The sequence below is a fragment of the Biomphalaria glabrata genome, chromosome 14, assembly GCF_947242115.1.
Source record: "Biomphalaria glabrata chromosome 14, xgBioGlab47.1, whole genome shotgun sequence".
In the NCBI taxonomy this organism is placed as follows: domain Eukaryota; kingdom Metazoa; phylum Mollusca; class Gastropoda; family Planorbidae; genus Biomphalaria; species Biomphalaria glabrata.
This window is the reverse complement of record NC_074724.1, coordinates 5,682,512-5,706,622: the sequence shown is the minus strand read 5'-3', so window position 1 is coordinate 5,706,622 and position 24,111 is coordinate 5,682,512. Positions and strand designations below refer to the sequence as shown.

The 24,111-nt window shown below is 30.8% G+C and overlaps 1 protein-coding gene across 6 annotated transcripts; it reads left to right on the top strand.

Moving 5' to 3' along the window:
* Nucleotides 1-4,245: 4,245 nt before the first annotated feature.
* LOC106055291 (uncharacterized) lies at nucleotides 4,246-23,475 on the top strand. Of its 6 annotated transcripts, none has more exons than XM_056011606.1 (8): nucleotides 4,246-4,393; nucleotides 7,609-7,740; nucleotides 9,772-9,884; nucleotides 12,424-12,580; nucleotides 19,026-19,103; nucleotides 20,467-20,561; nucleotides 20,850-21,022; nucleotides 22,925-23,475. In XM_056011606.1, exons 2-8 carry the CDS (start codon nucleotides 7,725-7,727, stop codon nucleotides 22,986-22,988), a joined length of 696 nt encoding a protein of 231 aa, XP_055867581.1. In that variant the 5' UTR covers nucleotides 4,246-4,393; nucleotides 7,609-7,724; the 3' UTR covers nucleotides 22,989-23,475. The 6 variants fall into 6 exon arrangements, with proteins under 6 accessions (XP_055867581.1, XP_055867580.1, XP_055867584.1 ...); XM_056011605.1 differs by lacking the exon at nucleotides 4,246-4,393 and adding an exon at nucleotides 4,422-4,487; XM_056011609.1 differs by lacking the exon at nucleotides 4,246-4,393 and adding an exon at nucleotides 4,441-4,460.
* The last annotated feature ends 636 nt before the right edge of the window (nucleotides 23,476-24,111 follow it).

Sequence of the window (24,111 nt, the reverse complement as noted above, 5' to 3'; positions counted from 1 at the left end):
CTTAGTGGCCTGAAAATAACATTCAATTGCAAAAGAAACAATGCAATAAATTGGAGATAAGATCAAAGAAGCTGTTAGTGGCATTCATATTTATTATAAGAGCATTACTAATTAGCATTTAGTAAACCTTAAAAAGTATAAAGATAACATTTGATAACTAAGAAAAGATTTATAAATGATAGAAAGTAAAGTGGACTAAGAAGTTGACATAGGCTTTTCAAACAATTGTAGTACATATAAACACAAAGTTGTAATCCATCAAGTGTTTCAAGCATCTAATGTTTGTATTAAATATAAAAAGGTATTTTGTAATTTAATAAAGTAAAAAGAAAAGCAAAGTAAATAGAAGAACCAAGTACGAGTTAATTTTGGCTTTGTGACACATCACAGTCAATGTATATTTCATTGCATTTGGTTATAAAGGAGACATCATGCAATAAATTTATATGCAAATAAACAATGCATTAAATAAGAGAAATTAAGTAAGAGTTTATATTTGATGTGTTTCAACCATCTAGTATTTCAAACACGCTTCAACCACCTAATATTTCATATGTGTTAGAATTTCAACCATCTATTATTTGATATGCTTAGTAGCCTGAAAATAACATTCAATTGCAAAAGAAACAATGCAATAAATTGGAGATAAGATGAAAGAAGTTGTTAGTGGCATTCATATTTATTATAAGAGCATTACTAATTAGCATTTAGTATACCTTAAAAAGTATAAAGATAACATTTGATAACTAAGAAAAGATTTATAAATGATAGAAAGTAAAGTGAACTAAGAAGTCAACATAGGCTTTGCAAACACTTGTAGTACATATAAATAAAAAGTTGTAATCCATCAAGTGTATCAAGCATCTAATGTTTGTATTTAATATAAAAAGGTATTTTGTAATTTAATAAAGTAAAAAAAAAAAAAGCAAAGTAAATAGAAGAACCAAGTACGAGTTAATTTTGGCTTTGTGACACATCACAGTCAATGTATATTTCATTGCATTTGGTTATAAAGGAGACATCATGCAATAAATTTATATATGCAAATAAACAATGCATTAAATAAGAGAAATTAAGAAAGAGCTTATATTTGATGTGTTTCAACCATATAGTATTTCAAACACGCTTCATCCACCTAATATTTCATATGTGTTAGAATTTCAACCATTTAATATTTGATATGCTTAGCTTAGTGGCCTGAAAATAACACTCAATTGCAAAAGAAATAATGCAATAAAAATATTAAATTAGGAATTGTTAGTGGCTTTCCTATTTTAGGAACATTTTTAATTAACATTTGGTATACATTAAAAAGTATAATGATAGCATTTGATTACTAAGACTATAATACTATTTATAAATAGAAATGAAAGTGAACTAAGTTAATATAGGTGTTGCAAATAATTGTACAAATAAATATCAAGTAACCATCAAGTGTTTCAAGCACCTAATGGTTGTATAAATATATAAAGAATAAAATATAACTAAAGGTAACGTGTAATTAAGTAAAGAGGCAATAAAGTTAATAGAAGAACCAAGCATGAGTTAAATGTCTATATTTCATGTGTATTTGTCTAAAACATCTCTAGAATTAGCTATAAATGACTTTTAAAGCAAAATATGCAATGTCATAAGAATTAATATGAACAATCCATTATAGGTGTTTCAAGCATGCAATATAACTTTTTGGTATTAATGTTAAAAGGCATTGATAAAAAGCAATTAATTACAAAGGATAAAAATGCAATAACAAGGAGATAAATGAAAACCCAAGACAAGTTAGAGTTAAGGTGCTTTGAGAACACAGACAAAATTTTAAAGATAAAACAGAAATGTATTGCAATAGAGAAATGTTTAAATCAGCCCTAAAAGGATCAAATTGAATTTTAGTTTATGTACATACATCATTTCATTGTTTTTGAATGAAATGTTGAATTTCCCTGAAACACACACACATGTGCCAATGCCCAAGTGTGCATCTAAAGGTTAAAGTTGTGAAATTGCATTCTAAGTTAAAAATTACATTTAGGCTAATTTTAAATTTACATTTGTAATTGTTACTTATACTTATTGTATACTTACACTAGTCACTACTGTCATTGTCAATACTCCTCAGCTTGCTGGGCACATTCATTCATTGATCGTTTCATGTTCTAGTCTAGATAGATTTAGTACAAGTTCATGCGTCTGTCAGTGTAGTATTCCAACTCAGACACAAGGGAAGATCTTAGCGATCTTCGAGGACCATGGCCTTGACCTTGACTTCAGACTTGCCACCTGAAGACTTGTGACAAATGATCCTATTGAGTACGAGTATGAATATGATTATTTACTACGATAGTTACATAGTACGAACCTAAGGCTAAAGAATTTAAAATAAACTAGAAACCTGTTTCTGCGTATCTAGTCACGTAATCTAAAAAAAATACCCCAATGTTTATAACTAGATCTGCATTTTCTATGTGTGTACAAAATGAAATAATAGATCTAGATCTCGACTACTTTCAAAATTCACTTTGCACGGACTTTTCAATGATTTAGACAAGAGTTATGGAACTTTCATTTCCTTCCTACGTTATTTTTTCATTTCTCAAATTTTCTTTGTGACTTTCATAGATTGTAATCTTTCATAGATACAGAAGGACATATATAGACCTAGATATTGAATGAAAGTCTATTAGTTGAATCTTAATTTAAAATTCTAATCCATTCGATGAAAATGTCTACTAGTCTACTTAACTTTTACTTTATTATAAATTCTAGCTTAAGAGGGAGATTTATTCAATTAAATCAGTTATGAATGAATAATAATAAATAAGTAGGCTTACTGATAACGATAATGTCTACCTTCTTAATAAGCATAAGGTTAGCTTTACGTATATCTGAAATTTTTTCTTTATCTTGACTTCTAATATTTTACGACACAATTTTCTTGTAAAGAAAAAAAAAAAAAAAAATGCCTCGATGCAAAGAGCTCTAGCGCCGTGGGTCCGTGAAAATGTAATAACTTCGAGCGAAACGAGAATTTCGAGATCACGTGACCTGTTGTAAGATCTGCTCAGGTTGGCTATTTATATATATTGACATTATAAACAAAAAGATGTCTAGTAGTGTCAGTGTATCAGTACACATCAACATAGGCCTACACACTTACACACATTGGCGTATTTAATAATAATTTAAAAAAAAACGAAAGAAAATAAAAAAACTAAAAATAATTTGAAAGATGAAATAAAGAATGAACAACCGCCTGTTGCTGTTGTCAGTCTGTCGCACACATTAGACAACACGCTACCGTAAGCAAGCTATGTGCTGGTGTTGCGGGCCGCACGGGCCATCAGATGGTGGGAGCATCAAACTGAGGACAAACTTTCTTAGTAAAACTACACATTGTAATTGTTTGAAATCTCTTAATGTAACGCACTTTTACACATTTTTTAAGCCTTGCATATTGTAACTTCACTGTTCAATGCACGGGTTATGAACAAGTTTATGATAGTGTTTTTTTTAATTACTAATTTAGTAATGGTCCAATCTATATAGTGGACCAGTGGGGGGAGGGGTATCTGGGAGAAGGTTTTCCAACCACTCAGAAAACACAACAATGCTAGAGTCGTGATTTGAACTCAAGTCCCCTTGTAATGTGGTAAAGGCGTAGCCAATCGGTTTTAGCCTCTCAGTCACACATCACTTGCTTGGGGGGAACCTGAAGTTTGTCTGTGACTAGCAACAATAATGACAACAAGGCTCGAGATTTAAATAAGCAAGAGTAGAAAATGTGGAGATATTATCTGTAGAGAATCTTAGACATATATTTTTTTTTCTATTTTTTTAATTAGTCATATGGTTTTAGAACCCATGGGCATTCTCTTCCCTTTTCTTTTTGAAGTTCTGGATCGTCACCGTTGACCGTTGGTGTTGTTGTTTGTTTGTTTTTTATGTAGGGAGCGGCATTCAGGAGTTTATGGACATTTAAATTTTCAGCCTCTACTGGGGAAGAAGGAAAAAAGAAGACGCCTATATTATATATGCCTATAGATGGCTATGCTTGCCCTGAATGTGCTAAAATATGTAGGTCAAAGCTGGGGCTGCGCAGCCACGGGAAATACTGCATTCCTCACTAATCTTCGGACTCGTAGACAAGCCTTATAATTATTATTATATAGATAATAGATCCATTGTGGACAACCGGATTGTCTGCATTAGATGTGTTAAAACATGCAGATCAAAACTGAGTCTGCGTTGACATGTGAAAAACTGTACCCAGTCTCTGGCACTGACGGGACTGAGTTTGCTTGTTACCGTTGTTTAGCAGAGAAGATAGAAAAATCACGTAAAGACCACATATAGTGTGCGGGTTTTTCCGATTTAATTACACAGGCTACTATGGACTGTAGTATATAGGCTGTATAGAGGGAAGGGCCAGATCTAGAGCCAGAGCTGTGTCTAGTCTCTAGACTGTATATAGGCATATGATATAGATCTAGGTCTATAAGTATATATATATATATATATATATGTGTGTGTGTTTGGCTATATATATATTATTATTATAGTTACTTTCTTATCTTAAAATTCCTTTATTTTTTATTTTGTTCAAGCTCATACTAATACTAGTGCTACTATCAGTAACCAGTCATACTCATAGATTAGAACTACTAGATCTAGATTCTAGATTTAACTAGATTGTCGGTAACCAGATTGTCTTAGATAAGAGATCTACTTTTTATATCTAAATCTAGTACTTAGAATTAGTCTTAGACTTAATCGATTTGACCTAGGCTAAGAACTCGATCGCATTCGTATTAGACTTAATTGATTTATAGATTTGATAATCTGAATCATAATCTGATAATCTCTTAATAATCTGATACTAATTTATTATTTTAATTATTTATATGTAGATATAGATCTAGTAGATGGTAATCATGAATGTGAGCGTCAAAAATTAATGATTACCTAGATCTATATTATTCTATATTAGTATATAGTCACTATATAGACTTAATAGACCTAAGACTGAAATATATATTTTTTTGACTTTAGTCGTCACTTTAGACAAATAGTTTAGATTACTCTAGTCTAGAGTCTACTCGTCACACTCATCAGATCTGCTAGCTAGGCTGTGTTATGTATAGTCAGAGAGTAAATCTAGATCTAATTATTCTAATAAGACTATAGATAATAAGTATAAATATTATACATAACTATAGTATAGTATACTATATAATAAAGTATAATATAAGCAGGCTACCTATTAGCCTATTATATAGGCCTACCAGCAAAGACAAATTGTTATTACCGGGTAATAAAAATAAAAATTTGATTATGATATCATGATAGGCATATTTTTATGATAGATTTAGAATTTAGATCTATATTATATTATTTTGGCCTATAGTATAGTATATTACTATAAAGTAGGCCTATGTATTTATAGACTAGTCATCTATCATCTAGTGAATTAATTCTAGTGACCGTATAGACATATATATATTATGTATATATATAGTGACGTCTATAAAATTCTGAAGTATGCAGTCTATTAATTTTTTTTATGTAGAATATTAGTTGACTTGTAACTTGTATATATATATATATATAGATAGATCCAGGGCTTTTTGTGTGTGTGACGGTACTCAAGGTACGGCGCACATCGGCACCTTTTTAAATGTGGGGAAAAAATATATTAATAGTTTAAAGTTAGACCATTCACCTATTTTTTTTTTTTTTAAAAAGCACTGTATAGATCTAAATATATAGGCCCTAGAATTTGGATCTAGCTTATTTAATATTTAATTTATACTTGTAGTAGCCTATTATACTTAAAGTTACTTGACTAGGTTTAAGCTAGTGTATGATAAGTATATATTGTAAATTAAAACAAAATTAATTTTATTAATAATAGGCCTATGTACATAAACTATAACCAGAGTGGAATTCATATTAATTACAATTGTGTAAGTGCATTAACATTTCCTTTTTGTACAGCACAACTTTACCTTGTTGACTGAATTGTTGATACAGCCTGCTAGAGTATTTTGATGAGATTAATTTTTGAAAACAATTTATTATTTTATAGAACATCCAACATAATTTGTTATGTTTTTCAAGCTCTATTGCAAATTTGCAATTAATTAAGCTTTTAAATCTGAAATAGACACATTTATTATATACCTCACCACACTAAATATGAGCTATTGCAGCTATTTAGGAAGAGACAGATTCTTTAAAGACCTAATTGCAACAAAAAAAAACAACAATGATTTTGAAGAATTTAAGACATTGATTAATATGCATGACTTAGATTGACCTAGGAACTCACATGGGACGTAATCATCTTTTTTTTTGAAGTAACATCTGTATTTGATAAGATAAGATAAATACAATACATTCTAATTATTTTCTATTAATTTTCTTTTTTTTTTATTTATTGATATCATATATAGTTTTTTTTTATAAATATCTTACCTGTTAAAAACTTTGTCTATAGTAATTGTATATATAAGCATTCTATGCAATGCCTGTATTGGTAAAGCAGGACAAGAGAAATTACTTCCTAATTTGCCTAGAAAAAGGACTATATTTCTTGCCCCTCATTTTTGAGGCAGACACTTTGACCCTAAGTTGTAGAAATGTCTGGCTTTAACTCTGTTGTTTACTGTAAAGTAAAAGTTCCTCCTTTCAAACCTTGCAGATGATGCTTTGAACACACAAAGTAACTCATGAAAAATAGAAAAATGGCTACATCTCCTTTATGAATTGGCTTAAATTTTATCTAAGGCTGTTGAAAAGAAACCAGTCTCTCAGTGGTCCTCAAGATCTGTAACTTGTTTCTTTTGCATTTCTAGCCTTAGGCTTAATGCTTATATGTTAAAAAAGAGTAATTTTACTGATCAAAAGATATTTTCTCTGTTGAATCTGTGAGTGGTATATTCTTTGAAAACATTACAATGGAAAGAAAATATATCTTTCACAGAGTTCCATGTTTTCTCAAATGTTTACCTATTAACAATGTGAAGTAGATATATTATACTTAACATATATTGTTTTAAGGTCAGTTCTTTACTGGCATGTTTTTTCAATTAAATTCTTAGCCCTCTTTTGAAAGTTTAATTTGATTTTTTCCCTCTTTTATATAAGGCTTTGTCAACCTTTGTGAGTGCAGATATCTGGTGAACCCAACTCCGACTGAACAATATTTTTATGTCTTCATTTTTTTCCTAAAAATAAAGGAATGGATTTTAAAATATTGAAGTGTCTTCTGAGATTTGATTGTTTTATAGGTTTCTGGTATTTCTTTGGATTACTTTTTTTCTGCCCCAAACCTCCTGCAGAATAGCTCACGAACATCAAGATTACTGTTCAAAGCCCATACTACACCACCAAGCAGCCATAAAATTGTATAATTGTTCATGGTTTTCTGATATGGGCTATAGATTGTTGTCTCAATGGTCCTGAGTTCAAACTCTGCTGCCATCCCCTGCAGGATGTTGGCTAGGGTGTAATTTTCTTTAGGCTTAAAGGAACATCTCAAACCTGTGAAACAAACCAATTGGAAATTCAAACCTTCTTTATAAACAAAAATTGTTTTTTGTCTTTTTGCAGATTTAAGGTAGAGATCTTAGAAAAAATCAAATCATCTCCTTTGGGCTGAAATAATTTGACAGCAGTACCTCAATTTCTTTTAAATTCTTTCATCTATTTTGTGGCAGTTTTAAAGAATGTCAGGAGGAGCAGGTACTTTTAAACTAAACAAAAAACTTGACTGAAAGTGTTTGACTTTCCTTGAATAATGTAGATTATGCTGTGAACCTCCATGAGGTTTTAGCATTGAATCATTGTGATGATATTTAGAAGCTCATGCCACATGGCTAAGCAGCATATATTTAAAATAAGTTTAAGAATCAGTTACATCATGCTAAAATAAATCATTTCTTAAGATAAAGATAAGATAAAAATAAAACTCCTCTTAAATTTCTTCTTAAGTCCTTTTTTAATCAACCTACTTTCTAGTCCCATTCAAACCCTGTTTTATCAATCTAGTCTTAGTTATTTGAAAACTATATACCCAGTATATAGTGGTTAGCTGAATAGGGCAGCAATTAAAGAGAAAAATAAAGTTGAATTTTCCATACCTTAAAAGCACCTATCTACTAAGAATGAAAAATAGAACATCATACAATAAGCATCTAGGCCTATATAACTTGTTTTATCCATCAGCTACCAATTGGCTAAACCTGTTGATTTAATTACAATATACTATTGTTAAATGCCTTGATCATAACCAGTGATGCCCAAAATACGGCCTGCGTTCCAGATCCGGCCCGTGACATGCTTCCATCCAGCCCGCTAAAAAGTTGACTCAAGAGAAAATCCCCCAAAAAAAATTTTCACTAAGTATCTTACTTTACCTACATTAGGGCTCTCACTTTTTTCTAATGGATTACAACCAAGGCATTTAACATTCATGCGTTCATGAAATAGGACTATAGAATCTACTAGGAAAAGTGAATGGATCTTTACTTTTTTTGTAGAACATGATACCATTGCTAGCCAACATTTTTTATAAAGAAAGTGTGGCTGTTTTTAAAAAAACAAGAACAACAAATTATAAACAGATCTTATGCCTTTTTAGTTTTGAACTGTAAAGAGAAAAATTCAAATATCCCAATAAATCAATGTAAGTACTAGATCTTCTGGTTTGAAATAAAATAGTTTCAGGTCAATTTCATTAAGTTTTTGTATCTTTTCCATCATGCGACACTAGTGTTGGAAATTAAAATGGCCCGCAGATTGAATTGATCATAACTGATTCTTTAAAGATTTAAATATGAACTTTTGTATCCTAGTATCCAGGATACCTGTGCTTTGCCAAGGTGAAATAGGTGATATCTTGACCCCCTCCCTTTATTATTTTGCCCTCTAATAGAACAGCACATATTCAAATGCTCCCCCCAAACATACTTTGAACTGTGAATTTTAGTAACCCTCACCAACCCCCACATATACTTTTGGTCCATGAATACTGGTAGCCCTCAACTCTACCAGAAACACAAAAAATAGTCCTACATACATTTCATTTTTTTTTAAATTACAAATCACTCTGTCTGTCTGGTAAAAAGTTGTTCATGTTTTTTCTCCCAAACCCATTCTCAGATCAAGTCAAAACTTTGAAAAGTTTTTCATTGGCATAGACAAGACATGAATGAATAAAAATAAAAAAATTAACCAATTAGTCAATGAATTACTGATAATTAATTATTTTATTTGATACCAACAAGGGAAATAATATTTCAATATTCACAGTTTATGCTATGCACAGTTTATACAAAATTTAATCAATAAGAAAATTAATTATTGATAATTATTTATGTAGTTTAATATTGAATAAGTGAAATTAGCTCTACATTATTGAGAGATATAGTTGTAAATGGAGAGTTATTTTCCTTACATAAACGTTTTTTTTTTTTGTTCTTTTTTTTTTAGCAGGATTTTTATATTTTGCTTGTTACTTTTGTACACAAAAATATTTTTATTTTTTTTTTTTAAAAAAAGGAAACATTAGATTGCTTTTATAAATATCTGATGGCGAGTGATAGGAATTTTTACTGGTAATTTATGCTTCTAAAAACTGCATGCTGATGAAATCACAACTTTTTGAAAAAGTACCTTGCTGTTGAATTCAATTAATTATAATTAGATCATTATATGCTACTTTTTATGTATTTTATAATATAGTTATATATGTTAAATATATTTGTATTGCAGAAGCTGAAGATGCTTTAAAATATGAAATTTATACCAAGCTACCTAATAAGCCTCTTGAACTCAAGGAAGTGAAAGCTGTGGATAAATATGGAGATGATTTAACAGTTGGTCAGGTAACTCAGAGAGATTGGTTTTCTGTAATCATAATTCTTTTTTTTTTTAACTAAAAATATTTCAATTTGTTAAAATGATTCAATAATTGCAACAGTCTGAACAGTTCTTATTGTGTTTAATGGAAAAATTAATAAATAAAAAGCAATGTGATTGAGTTCAATTTAATAAGTTCATCTTTGATTAGTTGAGACATCTGAACTGTTTTTTTTTATAACAATTTATATTGTTGACAAGATATTCTGGGTTTGATTTTGTGCTTGTCATAATTATCTGTCACCTGGAGGCAGTGGTTGTACCAAGGTTGCTTTGTGTCTGGGGCAGAAAGGTCTGTCAACATTCAACACCCCACCACCACCCCCCAACAATAATGTATCTCATTGTTTCTCAAAACTTTTACTTGTGGCGCCTTTGGAAAAACAAATCATTTGCTGTCCCTTATCCAGCTTCAGTGCTGTAGGCACCACAGTGAGTCAGGAAGGATTTAAAAAATGAAATATACTTACATGATATTAGGAATCCAAATTTTTTGCAATGACTGTTATAGCTAGTCTGTTAAGATGTTGTTTCTTGTTGTTTTTTTTTTTCATGTATAATTTCAAAGTTAGATACTTTATTTTCACTAAAACAGAAAGATTTAAAAACTCCTTTATCCCACTTTCGGTCAGAGTGTTACAAGATCAGCTTTCGTCATCGAGAAGTACATAGAAGTCTAATTCATAAAGCACTGTTTGTGAATGTGTATGTGTTTTGTGTGTGAATGTTGTTCAAATTCTTAATCAATATTGTTTTTGTACAGTAGTTTCGCTGAGCTTGTCAATTGTAGTAAAACTGAATTTCCATTTGATTGGATCAATAAAAATTATCTTATCTTATCTTAAAGTGTTTTGTAAACTAGAAAAAGTTCTTTTAGGAGATAGTGTAGAGACACCATGTTTCCCTACAACCAATAGATGAGATGAACCTCAGTCATTCTAAAGTGGCAAATAGCTTAAAAAAATGTTCTATGACTAGATTAGATATCTAAAAGAAATATATTTGATGTTATTGCTGATATATCAGTGTTAAAAGTGTTATAGTTTGTGAGTAGTTGCTAGAACTATTTGAAAGTAGCTCTCAATATATACAGGAGGCACTGTAGCTGATTGGTAAAGTGATTTGCTTCTGAACCGGGAGTCCTTGGTTTGAACCCTGGTGAGGATGATGATTTTTTATTTCAGGATTTTTAAAGTGCCTATGAGTCCACCCGACTCTAATGGTTACTTTGACTCTAGTTGGCAAAAAGTAAAGGTGGTTGGTCATAGTGCTGGCCACATAAAAACACACATTAACCTGTGCTATTAAAAACAGATCATCTGCCCCATAGATTGCAAGGTCTTAAAGGGGAACTTTACTCTATACTTACAGTACTCTGGCATCATCTGGAATATCTATAAAACACAAATAGAATCTTAACATCAATTCTCCTTCTCGCTGACCACCTTCTGACACCTTCTTGGTCCTGCTACTTCCAGCTGTACTCTTGTGGCCCTGAAGATTAATACCACATAATTGTATCTAGTAGCAAAACTGGTTAAATGCTTAGTAGAGAGTATAAGGTTTAAATTGTTGGTGGTGATTTTTTGCATAAAAATTTAAAACTTTTTTACATACACACTGTTCTAATAAGTTCCTGACTATTCTTGGGAAAAGTAAAGGTTGCTGTCTTTGTTTAGTTAACAGCATCATTAAAGATTGATAACAAAAATAAATTTCAGTTACCATATAGACTCTGTGGGGCACGGTGGCTGAGTGGTTAAGTGCTTGGCTTCTGAACCTAAGGTCCTGGGTTTGAATATCGACGACGACTGGCTTTCAAATTTTGTGATTTTAGGGCACCCTCTGAGTCCACCCAACTCTAAGGTGTACCTGACCTTAGTTGGGGAAAGTAAAGGCTGTTTGTCATTGTGCTGGATACATGACACCCTGCTTGTTAACCGTTAACCAAATTAACAGATGAACTTAACATATTCTGCCCTACAGATCGCAAGGTCTGAAAGGGGTACTTACCTTTGGAGGCACAGTGGCTTGGCTTCCGAACCAAGGTCCCAGGTTTGAATCTTGGTGAAGACAGGGATTTTTAATTTCAGGATCTTTGGGTGCCTCCAAGTCCACCCAGCTCTAAAGGTACCTGACATTAGTTGGAGAAAGTAAAGGCAGTTGGTCATTGTACTACCCACATGACACCCTTGTTAACTGTGTACCACAGAAACAGATGATCTTTACATTATCTGCCTTATAGATGGCAAGGTCTGAAAGGGGAACTTTACTTTTCCAAACTTTTATATAGACTCTTAGGTGTTGATTTTGTGGATGATTTACAGTGTATGTGACTTATCAATGTTTATTTCTTCCTTTAAATTATAATTTTAGACAGTTCTTTCCCCCCCCCCCCAAAAAAAATAGTATTTCTGTTTATATAAGTTTCTCTTTATAATATCTTGAAAATAATTTTTAAAAGATAACACTTTCCTAACAAAAATATGTTTCTTAACATCTCAGGTGACAGAAGAACTTTTCAAAACTGCTGGCATTGCAAATCCTAAGCAATACAAAATGGTTTTTGTTAAACTACAAGAGGCTGTTCCTGCACCAGATAACAGTCCCATGATTGAATTTAGAGACCATCTCACCGGGGGATATGAAATGCACTTTGAATGTGAGTAATGTCTGTATTATTTTAGTATTTAAATAGACCCTGGCAGACATCTGCTTCAGATGTGGAAAAATATGCAAGTTGCAACTGGGTTAAACACTGCACTCATCCTTAATCTTTGGAATCAAAGAGATTGCCATTAAATATTGTAGAATTTGATGTTGAATTAATGAAATGTTATTATTTAACAAAACACATGAGACAAAATGGATATTTTACAGTATATTTCCTAAGCATTTTTTGATCACAAATATGCTCAAAAACAAAGATTTAGCATGACAATTTTCACTCTAAAAATCCTATTTATCATAACTTAGTACATTATTACACTGTTCTAACTACACTTTCTATACAAAATATATTACAAACTTTTTAAAAAAGTTCATTTTGTTTAAATTTTTTTTTTCAAAATCTTTTTACAGTCAAATAAATGGTTTGTTGAGAAATTTTCCTATAACTGACATTCTGTGTGTGCATTTCAAGAAAACAAGGAAATACTTTGTGTGTTTAAAAAAAATTATATTTGTGTAATGTATTTATTTGTGATAAAAGAATGTATCTTTTTTTATATTGATTTACATGGAAATTCTAGAGATATGTTAAATAGAACTAGCCTTAATCCTCCACTTTTTAATTTAAATAAGAAGGCTTAGCTATAGCCGAGAAAACAAATCTGGCTTATGGGACATATGGATGAAATTGTTATGTTATAATTGGTTGGTGCAATAACCAAATTCGACTGTATAATAGGATTTGGTTAGGTACTTTTAAATTGAGTCCTGTTAAGTGTATGGTGAAATTAATTGGATTCTACTATTTTTTGTAATATTCCTGAAGACAATTTATAACATAAAGTTTATGAAGCTGCAATTTAAGGTTTGTTCTTCACTGGATGCTTCTGTTGATGTTTGATGATGTGAGAACTTTCAGACCTCGTGAGAATCTATATGGCAGATGATGTTAAGGTCATCTGTTTTTATGGCTGATAGTTACTGAGGGTGTTATTTGACCAGAGCAACAACCAACCTCCTTTACATTTCCCAACTAATGAGAAAAAATCCCAGTCTTCACCGACATTTGAACCCAAGACCCCTAATTTGGGACGATAAGTACTTCACCACTCAGCCACCTTGCCCCACTTTAAAAAAAAATCTAAAGAAAAATTGATTTACCCTGTTCAGTGATATCTTAATTTACATGTAAACCATAAAGAAAAATCATGACTTAGTCCAGAGTAATTAATATCAGTGGAATGCATTTAAAACAAAAATACCTTAAACACTCTGAATATATATTATTACATTTTTTTTTACTAATCGTCAAAATTGATTATATATTATTACATTTTTTTTTTACTAATCGTCAAAATTAATTTATTGTTTTTATAGAGAAACAATTGTCAAAACTATACCTAGCCTAAGTTCAAACAAGTGTGTAATTAAAAACAAGTACAATATTTAGCAGACAGAGAATAAGGAAATGAATATTTTTTTATTCCATCATAGCCCCCACTAGATTGATAATCCTCAACTTTTGTTGATAATCAATAATCAATTTTAAAAATTCACAAATTATATTCCTGTCACTTAAGCTATATTATGTTACTTTTTTGGTAACTCAAACTTTAAAAGTTGTCAACATATATGCATTGAAACTAAAACTGAAAACATGTTTTCATTTCAAAGATGTTTTGCATTTTTAAAAGAGACAAATCTAGCACATTCCTTGTTTCACTGGCAACAAATAAGTATGACGTTTCTCATTTCATGTTTTCAAATGCTTAATTACTATCTCTCTATCTCTTCTATCCATGTAAACTAAATTGCTGCGAAGTCCGAAAATTTTATTATATTGATCCTAATATACTTGAGGGATGATTATAATGGGCATAATTTGCATATATAGAGTCTAGATGTTGTTTTTTCTTTTGTCTTTTTTACTTTCCATAAATGATGTTAAGGTCATCTGTTTCTATGGCTTATGGTTAATGAGTAGGGTGTCATGTGGCCAGCATAATGAAAAATGACCAACCTCCTTTACTTTCCCCAACTAAAGTCAGGTACTCAGTAGGGTTGGGTGGACTTGGGTGCACCTGAAAAATCTTATTCCTTACAGAGATTCCAATCCAGGACCCCAGATTCAGAAGCCAAGTGCTTAACCACTCAAGGCTGGAGCTATTGGTGTGTCAGTTTCAACACATCTTTTTTAGATTGTTACTAAAAACAGATGTTATTATTATTATTGTGCATTATAAATAAATGTTCAACTATTAATCCAATTAATTAAAATATGTCAGCATTTTTTAGTTGTTTTTTTTTTAAAGTTGGTAATTGAAAAAAACATTATTCTGGAGGCATGAAAAATGAGGAGTGCTGATAGGGTGTGGGAAGGGTTAATATTGACTGAATCTCTGGACCTCTCTCCGAATTACTATTCAAAGTGTCAAGATCTATATCTAGTCAGATTTTATCAACAGTTGTATCTTAGAAGCATCATTGTTCTAAATATAAAATAACATAGTAAGAGATGCCAGTAAAAACAAACCATGGGATTAAGAAAAAATATTCTGTCGACATTCTATTGAATAGGATAACACTAAACTTTGTTACTTTTTGTTTAATAACATACTTTTTATTATTTAAGTGAGTTTTTTTATTCTTTTACTTGCTGAGATATATAAAAGTATGATATTGTGACTAACTCTTGTATGTTTACTTTTACTCTTAAGCGCCTTATAGTTTTATTAATTACCAATTTATGTTTACATTTAATGAATATTTTATGCTAAAATCTAGCTATTTTGTGTACTAAAATGTAGTTATTATTGCATGGAAAAATTAACTGTTCCCATGAACTTGCCTACTTTTTTTAGAACACATTGTCAATAACAAATAAAATTCTTGTAAAAGTGTATCTTTTTGGGGGGTTATTTTTAGTCAAAGTAATTAAGAATGGATGATGTAACTTTAGCTAATTTTGGAATAGAAGAGTTCAAAGTTGATATTCATTAATTTTAGCAGCTTTCATTTCATTTGCATTCTGAGCATCTATAATGTGAATGAATCTAATTTTGTCTGGAATGTTTTTTTTTTTGTTTTTTTTTGCAAACAATATTTTTTAAACTATTCAATTTTTTATTACTTATAATCTAGTTTTGTGAAATTTCTTTCTTTACTTTTGTATTTAATTTAAATAGCATGACATTTTAAACTCTTTCTCTCCTAATTGACAATATCATTGTTCATTTTAACCTATTCTGCAGCCTAATAGACAATATTATCATCAATGCTTGAAAAGTCAGTTGTTTTGTTTTCTTTTCTCCCTAAATGATTTTAATTGCTTCTAATTTAATCTTGAATAGCTTCCCTTTGGAAAAATATTTTTTTTTAATTTTCATTTTGTTTTTACCAAAAACTAAGTTTGTAAAGAGAATTGCTCACAGTTGGTAAGTTTTTAATTTTAGATAAAGTAAAAAGTAAAAAAAAAGTTCCCCTTTTAGACCTTGTGATCTATTGGGCAGATGATGTTAAGGTTATCAGTTTCTTTGGCCAACGGTTAATGAGCAGTGTGTTTTGTGGCCAGCACAACGACCAACCACCTTTACTTTCCCCAACTAAAGTCAGGTACCCATTAGAGTTGGATCGACTCAGGGGTGCCCTTAAAAATCACGAAATTAAAAAATCCCTGTCTTCACTGAGATTCGAGCCTGGGACCTCAGGTTTGGAAGCCAAGCACTTAACCATTTGACAAAATTTTATTTTGGTTTTATAAACATCAATTTTAGGAATTTTCCATCGTTTGGGGGCCCCTGAATTTTTGCATAATCTTTAATTTTTAATATATAAAACACTTATTTGGGGCCCACCTCAAGTGGGGGCCCAGGGTGGATATTTTCACATTCTCCCCCCTCCTCCCTCCATCCTAGCTACGCCACTGCTCCATCCTCTAGATTGATGTCGAATCATTATTAAAAAATAAATGAAATTTAAATGTGAGAGTAAGAATTTTAAATAAATAAATAATTTTCTTGTTCTTTTCAATAAAAAAGAACATTTTATTTTGCAATAATACGAGCTGCGTGAATAAATATATTATCATTTGAATCCCATCATATAATTAAGTTGTCCATCTCTATGCAGTAAAATATTCTAAAATACTAAACTATGCCTTATAGAATAAATAAACAAAGTCATAATATGAAAGTGTATTCATATTAATTTGTATAGTTATTTGAATTTTTTTTTTCTTTTGTCATTCTAATGTAAATAATCTTTTTTGAATTTTTTCTGTACTAGTTAACACATCATATAAAATACTATCAAGAGATATATTATTGAAGTGATTAGGCCTATATTTAGTAATTAATTTTTCTATGATTAACAGTGAAAATTCATTGAGCCATTTAAGACCTAATATCTTTAGTTATATAGGTCTGTGATTTTGATATTTTTCAGGTTTTCCCGTTTTCATCGGGATTTTATTTTTTCACTCAATTTTGTGGAAAATCTATCGGAATTTTCAAAGCTATTTTTGTAGTGATCTTCTGTGTAGGAGTAAAGAATCTTAGTTGTAGTCTAGTTCTAGATCATGATGTGAAATTATCGCTATAAGTATAATAAATTATACTAAACTAGACTCTATAGTCTATAGTCAATCTAGTAAAATCTAGTGTACTTTAAATCTTACTCTTAAATAATGATTATTTAATTCTAGGTCTAGGAATCTTAATGTAGGTATGTGACAATTTTTTTTTTTATAAAAAAAAATTGTTGATAATAATAATTACTTAAAGTTAAAGTACTCTACTCTATCTGAACTTTCTAACGATGTAGAGTGACAAGAGTCTATATAGGTCTATATGATATATAATATATATATTACTATAGTTTTGTACAGTATAGTATAGACTCTAGGGTATGATCCGCCTACAAATCTATCCTCCTTCTGTATATACTTCTATGACTATAGTGTCACTAAGTATTATTTTTATTTTATATAGATCTAAAGTTTATACTGATATAACTGATAATGACTGATCTAGGAACCTAGATCTATAATCTATATAAAGATTCCATCTAGATCAGGGGTTCTCAATCTGTGGGTCGTGATCCCCTTGGGGGGTTGTTTGACGATTTGCCTGGGGTCGCCTAAGACCATCGAAAATATGGATTGTTATTGTCTACTCTTTTATTTCTGTATGTGTGGGGGGTCGCTGCACAGTGGTGGTGGTGGATTGTAAAAAGGGGTCACCGAGCTTAAAAGGTTGAGAACCGCTGATCTAGATCTAGATTTAGTTATTCTAGTTACTAGAATGTATCAACTATTATGCCTAGACAGCATTGCAACAAATGAATTGTTGTACATAGATTAATTAACAAAGTCTTAATGTAGGCCTCTTAGCAGATTAAAAAAAAATGTCATGAATTTAAAAATATTAATTGACTGAAGCTATCTAGTACCAGGCTGAAAAGCCATGATGCTATTTATATATATATGTTCTTTTATTCTTTGAATTGCTTAGGGCCAGTATACCAGATAATTTTTCTTTGTTTACAAAGAGTATTCAATCACTAAGCAGAACAATTAGTTATATGGTATCTGTCAGAAATCGCACAGGCAGTAGTTAATCTAAAACAGGATTATAGGAAATTGAGACTGAATAGTAAAATTATTCATTTAGGGGTGGATGTTCTCACACAAACAAACAGGTCTCTTTGCATTATATTTGGAAAAAAATGCTATACTATCCATATTTTAAAAAAATGTTGATTTTTGAACCGTTAAAAAAATTCTACATTAGATAGCATAAAACAGGAGCACATGGAACATAATATTTGCACCATGTAGCTTTGAAAGAGGTAATAGCCATCTACAATAAAATTAGACTAATTCACTCTTTGGTCATGACCACATTCTGGTATGCTTGCCAATCTTGGATGCTAAATGTAGAACTAGAGAGGAGGATTCCTAGTCTAACAATGGAATTGAGATTCGATAGAAAAATCTTAGGTATCACCTACAAAGATAGTATCACAAATGAGGCGATTCATAGCAGAATCACAATAGCCATTGGGCCCATGATGACCTGCTGACCACTGTAAAAACATGCAAACTAAAACTTAATAGCCATATCACAAGCTCTTCAGGGTTTTATAAAACCTTCCTTCTGGGAACAGTACTTGGAAATGGAAGAAGTAGCAATGGGAAGACAACATTAAAGCATGGACAGGTCAGTCATTGAAAGAGATTTTATTCTAAGCAAAAGACAGAGGAAGGAAGTAATTGATCAACTGATCATATATGTGGTGCCCAATGATTCAACAGATAAAGAGACAGGTAAAGGTGAAGCTTCGAAAGATCTAACTCTCTCTGAACTTCAAAAAAATTCTGTGGACATAAAATAAAAAATAATATCAACTAAATTAATGTGTGTTATTGAACTTTGCAGATAAAGCTTTGTGTTGTTCTGAAAAGCTTCATTCTGATGTGTCAGCATTCAAGCTCACAATGGCCGTTTTTGAACCAGGTTTAAAACAAACTTATAAATCTATTAGAATGCAATATTAAACAATAAATGTATATTGAAATATTAATTTAGTAATTTGCCTTAAAAAACTTTTTCTTTCTTTGATACAATCTACCCATCTTTTTCTGTGTATTTTGCTTTCTTTCACCCGACACTGTGCCCTGAAGAAAATTAAGGAAATTCTGCACATTTTAAAAATATTTAATTTAATCTTTTTTTGTTTTGGGATTTTAAAAATAAATTCAAAATTAATTTATCAAAATTGTGTCACAAGACATTGATAAAAATACATCCGTTTTTTTTTATATAATTTTAGAAAAGGGGTACCCATTTTTTTTTCTGCCTGTGTGACATAAAAATTATCTACATACATTACATCATCAACATCATACTCCATTTAAGAGTCTCAAATCCTCTCTTGCAAAAGCTCTGGACAGAAACTCTGCTGTTGTGTGTAATGCACATTAGTCACCATACAGGTGGCATCTGAGACCTGTTGAGACAAAGATCAGCAAATAAAAAAATAATATGACACTGTTTCCTCTTCCTCCCCACCATGCTAAATATAAACTAATGGGAGTGTCCCATCCTGCACTGTGTTATGTGTTATATTATCTTGCTCAGGCATGGTCATGTGCTCCCAGACTCTGTTGACTTATCTCACCATTCAAACCATTTTTCCATTTCTATTTGTTGGATTGAGGGACTTGTTGGCTGAGGGGTTAAGCGCCTGGCTTCTGAACCTGGGGTCCTGGGTTCAAATCTCAATGAAGACTGTGATTTTGAATTTGGGGATTTTTTGGGTGGACTAACTCTAATGGGTACCTGACTTTAGTTAGGCAAAGGAAAGGCGGTCAGTCGTTGTGCTGGCCACATTACACCTTCCTCATAAACCGTTAGCCAAAGAAATAGATGATCTTAACACCATCTGACATTTTGAAGGTTTGAATAACATAGAATCATGAGCTGGATATGGTCCATGGACCTTAGGGTTGCAGTGTTATAACTTGTAGGGGTAGTGGTGACTGTGTTATAAAGTGCTTGGCTTCTAAACTGAGTGTCTTGGGTTTCAATTTCTGTGAAGACTGGGTTTTAAAACTTCAGGATTTGTAGAGTCCAACCAACTCTAAAGGGTATTTGAAATTAGTTAGGGAAAGTAAAGGCAGTTGGTATTTGTGTTGGCCACATGACACCCTTGTTACACATTGATTACAGAAACTGATAACATTTACATTATCTGCCATATAGAATACAAAGTCTGAATGGTTTTTTGTTTTTTTTACTATTACTTGTGACAATCAATTTTAAGTTTTTGACCAATGAAATTATTTGATGATTGACAACTGTACTTTTTTTGTGACAGAATCAGAACTAATGAACATTGAAATGAAGGTAGTTTATCCAGGAAATCATCCGAATGAATCTCATCTTGTCAACCCTGAGAATCTTGTTAAAGAGGTACACATTTAACATCAGTACTACTTCTATGTTAAAAAATGAAACCTCAAAAGAATTAGAATTATTTCATACTCTTAGGCCTGCTTGTTGGTTTTGTTTTCTTATTTTTATCAATTCTTGTTACAAAGGATTAACATTGAAATTGTAAAAACAAACAAATTTAAAACTGACCACATATTAAAAATGAAACTTTAGCTTTTTTTTTTAATATATATATATATAATATATATATATATATATATATATATTTTAATTTGGCTTTTTTCATTTTTTTTTCTATCTGCACAGGAGAAAAAGATTTTATTGAAAGAGATAAATGTTACTGATCCAGAGAATTATGTTTTGCTTCTAGTTGGTCCTAACAAACTTCAAACAGTTTTAGATGATTATAGGAAACTAGAGTTTTATACTAATGAAATGACTATAAGCACTGATTATTATTTGGAAGTCAAGACAAAAGAGTAAGATATATATATATATTTAAAATATATACTTCATATCATACATTACATTAGTTGACACAAGATTTCATTTACTGATAGTTATTTTCAAAAATATATAAATAAAATGGATATTTTATATTGAACATTGTTGTAAGTGTCACGTGTTTATTTGACTTGAAGATCCTGATGCTATAAACTTGTGACATATGTGGGTTCAGAGATGCCTTGATTATAGTTCAAACACTTTAATAATCAATGAAGTAACAAAGTGCTGATATGTTTTCTCGAGTTTTAATTATTTAAAACTTGAACTTGAAATAATAAACTTATGTACAAAGATATATATAAAACAGATACAGGATTCAGTGAAAATGTTCAATAAAATGAGTAAATATTTACTTAAAACTTAGCGACTTCTAAGCCTAACTTTCTAGCTCTCTCTCTCATCTCAAGATAACACTCCGCCTTTTATATCTCTCTTTAGAATAAAGAACCGTGACATCTCAATACCCATCCTTGACTCGTTTACATTTAATTTCCCTTTTAATTGTTTTTATAATTTAGCCTACATTAATTATGTCTCCCTGCTGTAGCCTTGAACTAAGTTTTAATCGGCGTCTTTCTGGCATTAAAGCTTGGGTACGCTGACCTGATTTGAGATAGGTACAATGTCCTCATTTTGTAAACAATGAGGTGTCACTAGGGACGTGACAGTAAGTATCAGTACCTTAAAAAGGTAGTTACATCAATAATTTGAAATGGCATAGCTTGAAAAGCAGTGTATTTTTTTCTCCTTGGTATATTAAATTTTTATAAGATAATGCAGGAAGTTTTTGCTGTAAACATTCTCTAGCTGGCTGCAGTGGGTCATTTAATATTTGTTTTTTAAGTTATTATTAATGTAAATTACCTTTTAAATCTTGATTTTTAAATGTGTTTATACAAAAGGGATACATCATGCATCCTTAGTTTTAAAAAGAAAAAAAATGCCCAGTGTCAGGAACCTATGGGGAACTTTTGCAAATGTACCAACCATTATTTAATATGGCAGAATTTAAGTCATTGGTTAATATGCATGCCTAAATGCATAACGCGTAGGATGTAATCATCTTCTTGTTTGAAGTAGCATCTGTATTATATAAGATAAGAAGAAGATAAGAAATCATTAATAGTGTTGGTCAATGGCTTCAAGTATAAAATTGTTTGGGAGTCATTTATGAATAGAGGATATGAAAGGGAAGTTTCGATAGTAAAAAAAACCAAATTAACTGAATTCTATAGATCTAGCAACAAACTACAATTTTATACCTATTTATATTTAGTAACTCCGGAAGAAATTAAAGATGGATAGCTGATTATAAGAGTTTTAGCCAATGAATTTAGCTTGTCTCTTACTAAGACCTAATAAGGACCTTATAAGGAATTTACTTTTTAAAAACTAAAACTAGATGGACATGTCATTTTCTTTAAATGCAAGAAGGCAGTCATCCACATATTGCTGTTATTAAAGTTTCCTTTTCAGACCTTGTGATCTATGGGACAGATGATGTAAAGCATCTGTTTCTGTGGCCCTTGGTTAACTAGGGTTTCATATGGCCAGCACAATGACCAACCGCCTTTACTTTTCCCCAATTAATATCAGGTACCCATTAGAGCTGAGTGGACACAGAGGGCCCTTAAAATCCCAGTCTTCACCAAGATTCGAACATGGGACCGCCGGTTTGAAAACCTAGAGCTTTACCGCTCAACCACTGTGACTCAATTGCTCTTATTTGGAAAGCCAAATATTTCAAAGGCTTAATTATTTTCTAATTTTATGAAATACTGTCTGAAATTTATTAAAAAAATACTTAAATGACTTTGAATTTCTCTAATAGCCTCTCTCTGTTAATGTTTTTTTTTTGTTTGTTTCAATTACAGTACTGCTACAACCATTCAGGCAAAACCAGTAAATGCGGATATTTTTAATATTTCTATGAAATAGTAACATTTAAGAAAAATTACCTTACTTTTAGTGCCATAAGAAATTGATGTTTGGTTCTTTATTGCTTGAAATTTTTCATTTGTTGTGTTATGTTTACATTGTTAATTAAATATTGATTTTTGTTTGTTATTTAATAAGCTTATTTGTTATTTTAATTTGAACTTAAATAGCAAATATAAATTTAGCTTTTTTAATTCAAAACTTTCTTTGTTAAAAGAAATGAAATCTCCACCGCTATATTTAGGTAATTCATATTTTTTTTTATGTCTGCTCCAAGTGTTAGAAACTTACACTATCTAGTTATTTTAAAATTTATATAATTTTTTAATATCAACACCTTCTGCCATGAAGTTGAATTTTGTCCCCACAAGATGTTGATTGCCCTTACCGCCACTCTTGCCAAAATTTTGTTGTTTTTTTTTTACATGTTACTATTAAGCATTAATACCATTATTTTAAATGGCAAATAAATGCAGCATTAAAAGAAGCTTCATTAAGTGTTCTAGTAAACAATGAACTTTTGTTTTTTAAAGTTACTGGAAAGGCAGTGATGGGCAAACTTTTTTAGGAGCAGCCAAAAATTTAGCAAGCTATCATATAAAAAAAAATTAAATACTGAAATTTGTTTTTAGATATATGGCTATAAAAATTTACGTAACACTATGTAGGAATACAAACGATTCATGTTTTTTATAGCAGTTTAAATTTGGAAGCAGTTATTCTTAAGTGCAAATGAGTTGTTCATCATTAATCTATTTCTGCCACATATCTTTTTTACTGCTCGTAAATTTGTGAAGATGCCAACTTCTCTAAATGAGATATTACATTTTTCATATTTCGAGCTTCATATTTATTAGGTACTTTCAAATTCATTAACCTTCCACAAATTCATGTAAAATGTTTGGCCCTTTTGTTGTTCCCTTCAAAGGAATGCATGCTAATGTTTTAATTTCAGAACATTTTTCTTTCTTTTATTGCAAAGTTTCATTCATATATAAATTCATCCATATTAATGGAGAAGTTACGTTTACTTATCTTAGAAATTTATTGTAATAGACAGTTTGATTGAAGTCTAGAAGTTGTTGTTTTTTAAATAAACTCTTTTTTTTAAGGACATGAAACT

What these genes read in the sequence shown, in the direction of transcription:
- LOC106055291 (XM_056011606.1), top strand. An exon ending in ATGATTTAACAGTTGGTCAG is followed by an intron (nt 9,885 to 12,423) that starts GTAACTCAGAGA and finishes TTAACATCTCAG; the next exon opens with GTGACAGAAGAACTTTTCAA. An exon ending in AATGGCCGTTTTTGAACCAG is followed by an intron (nt 19,104 to 20,466) that starts GTTTAAAACAAA and finishes TTTTTGTGACAG; the next exon opens with AATCAGAACTAATGAACATT.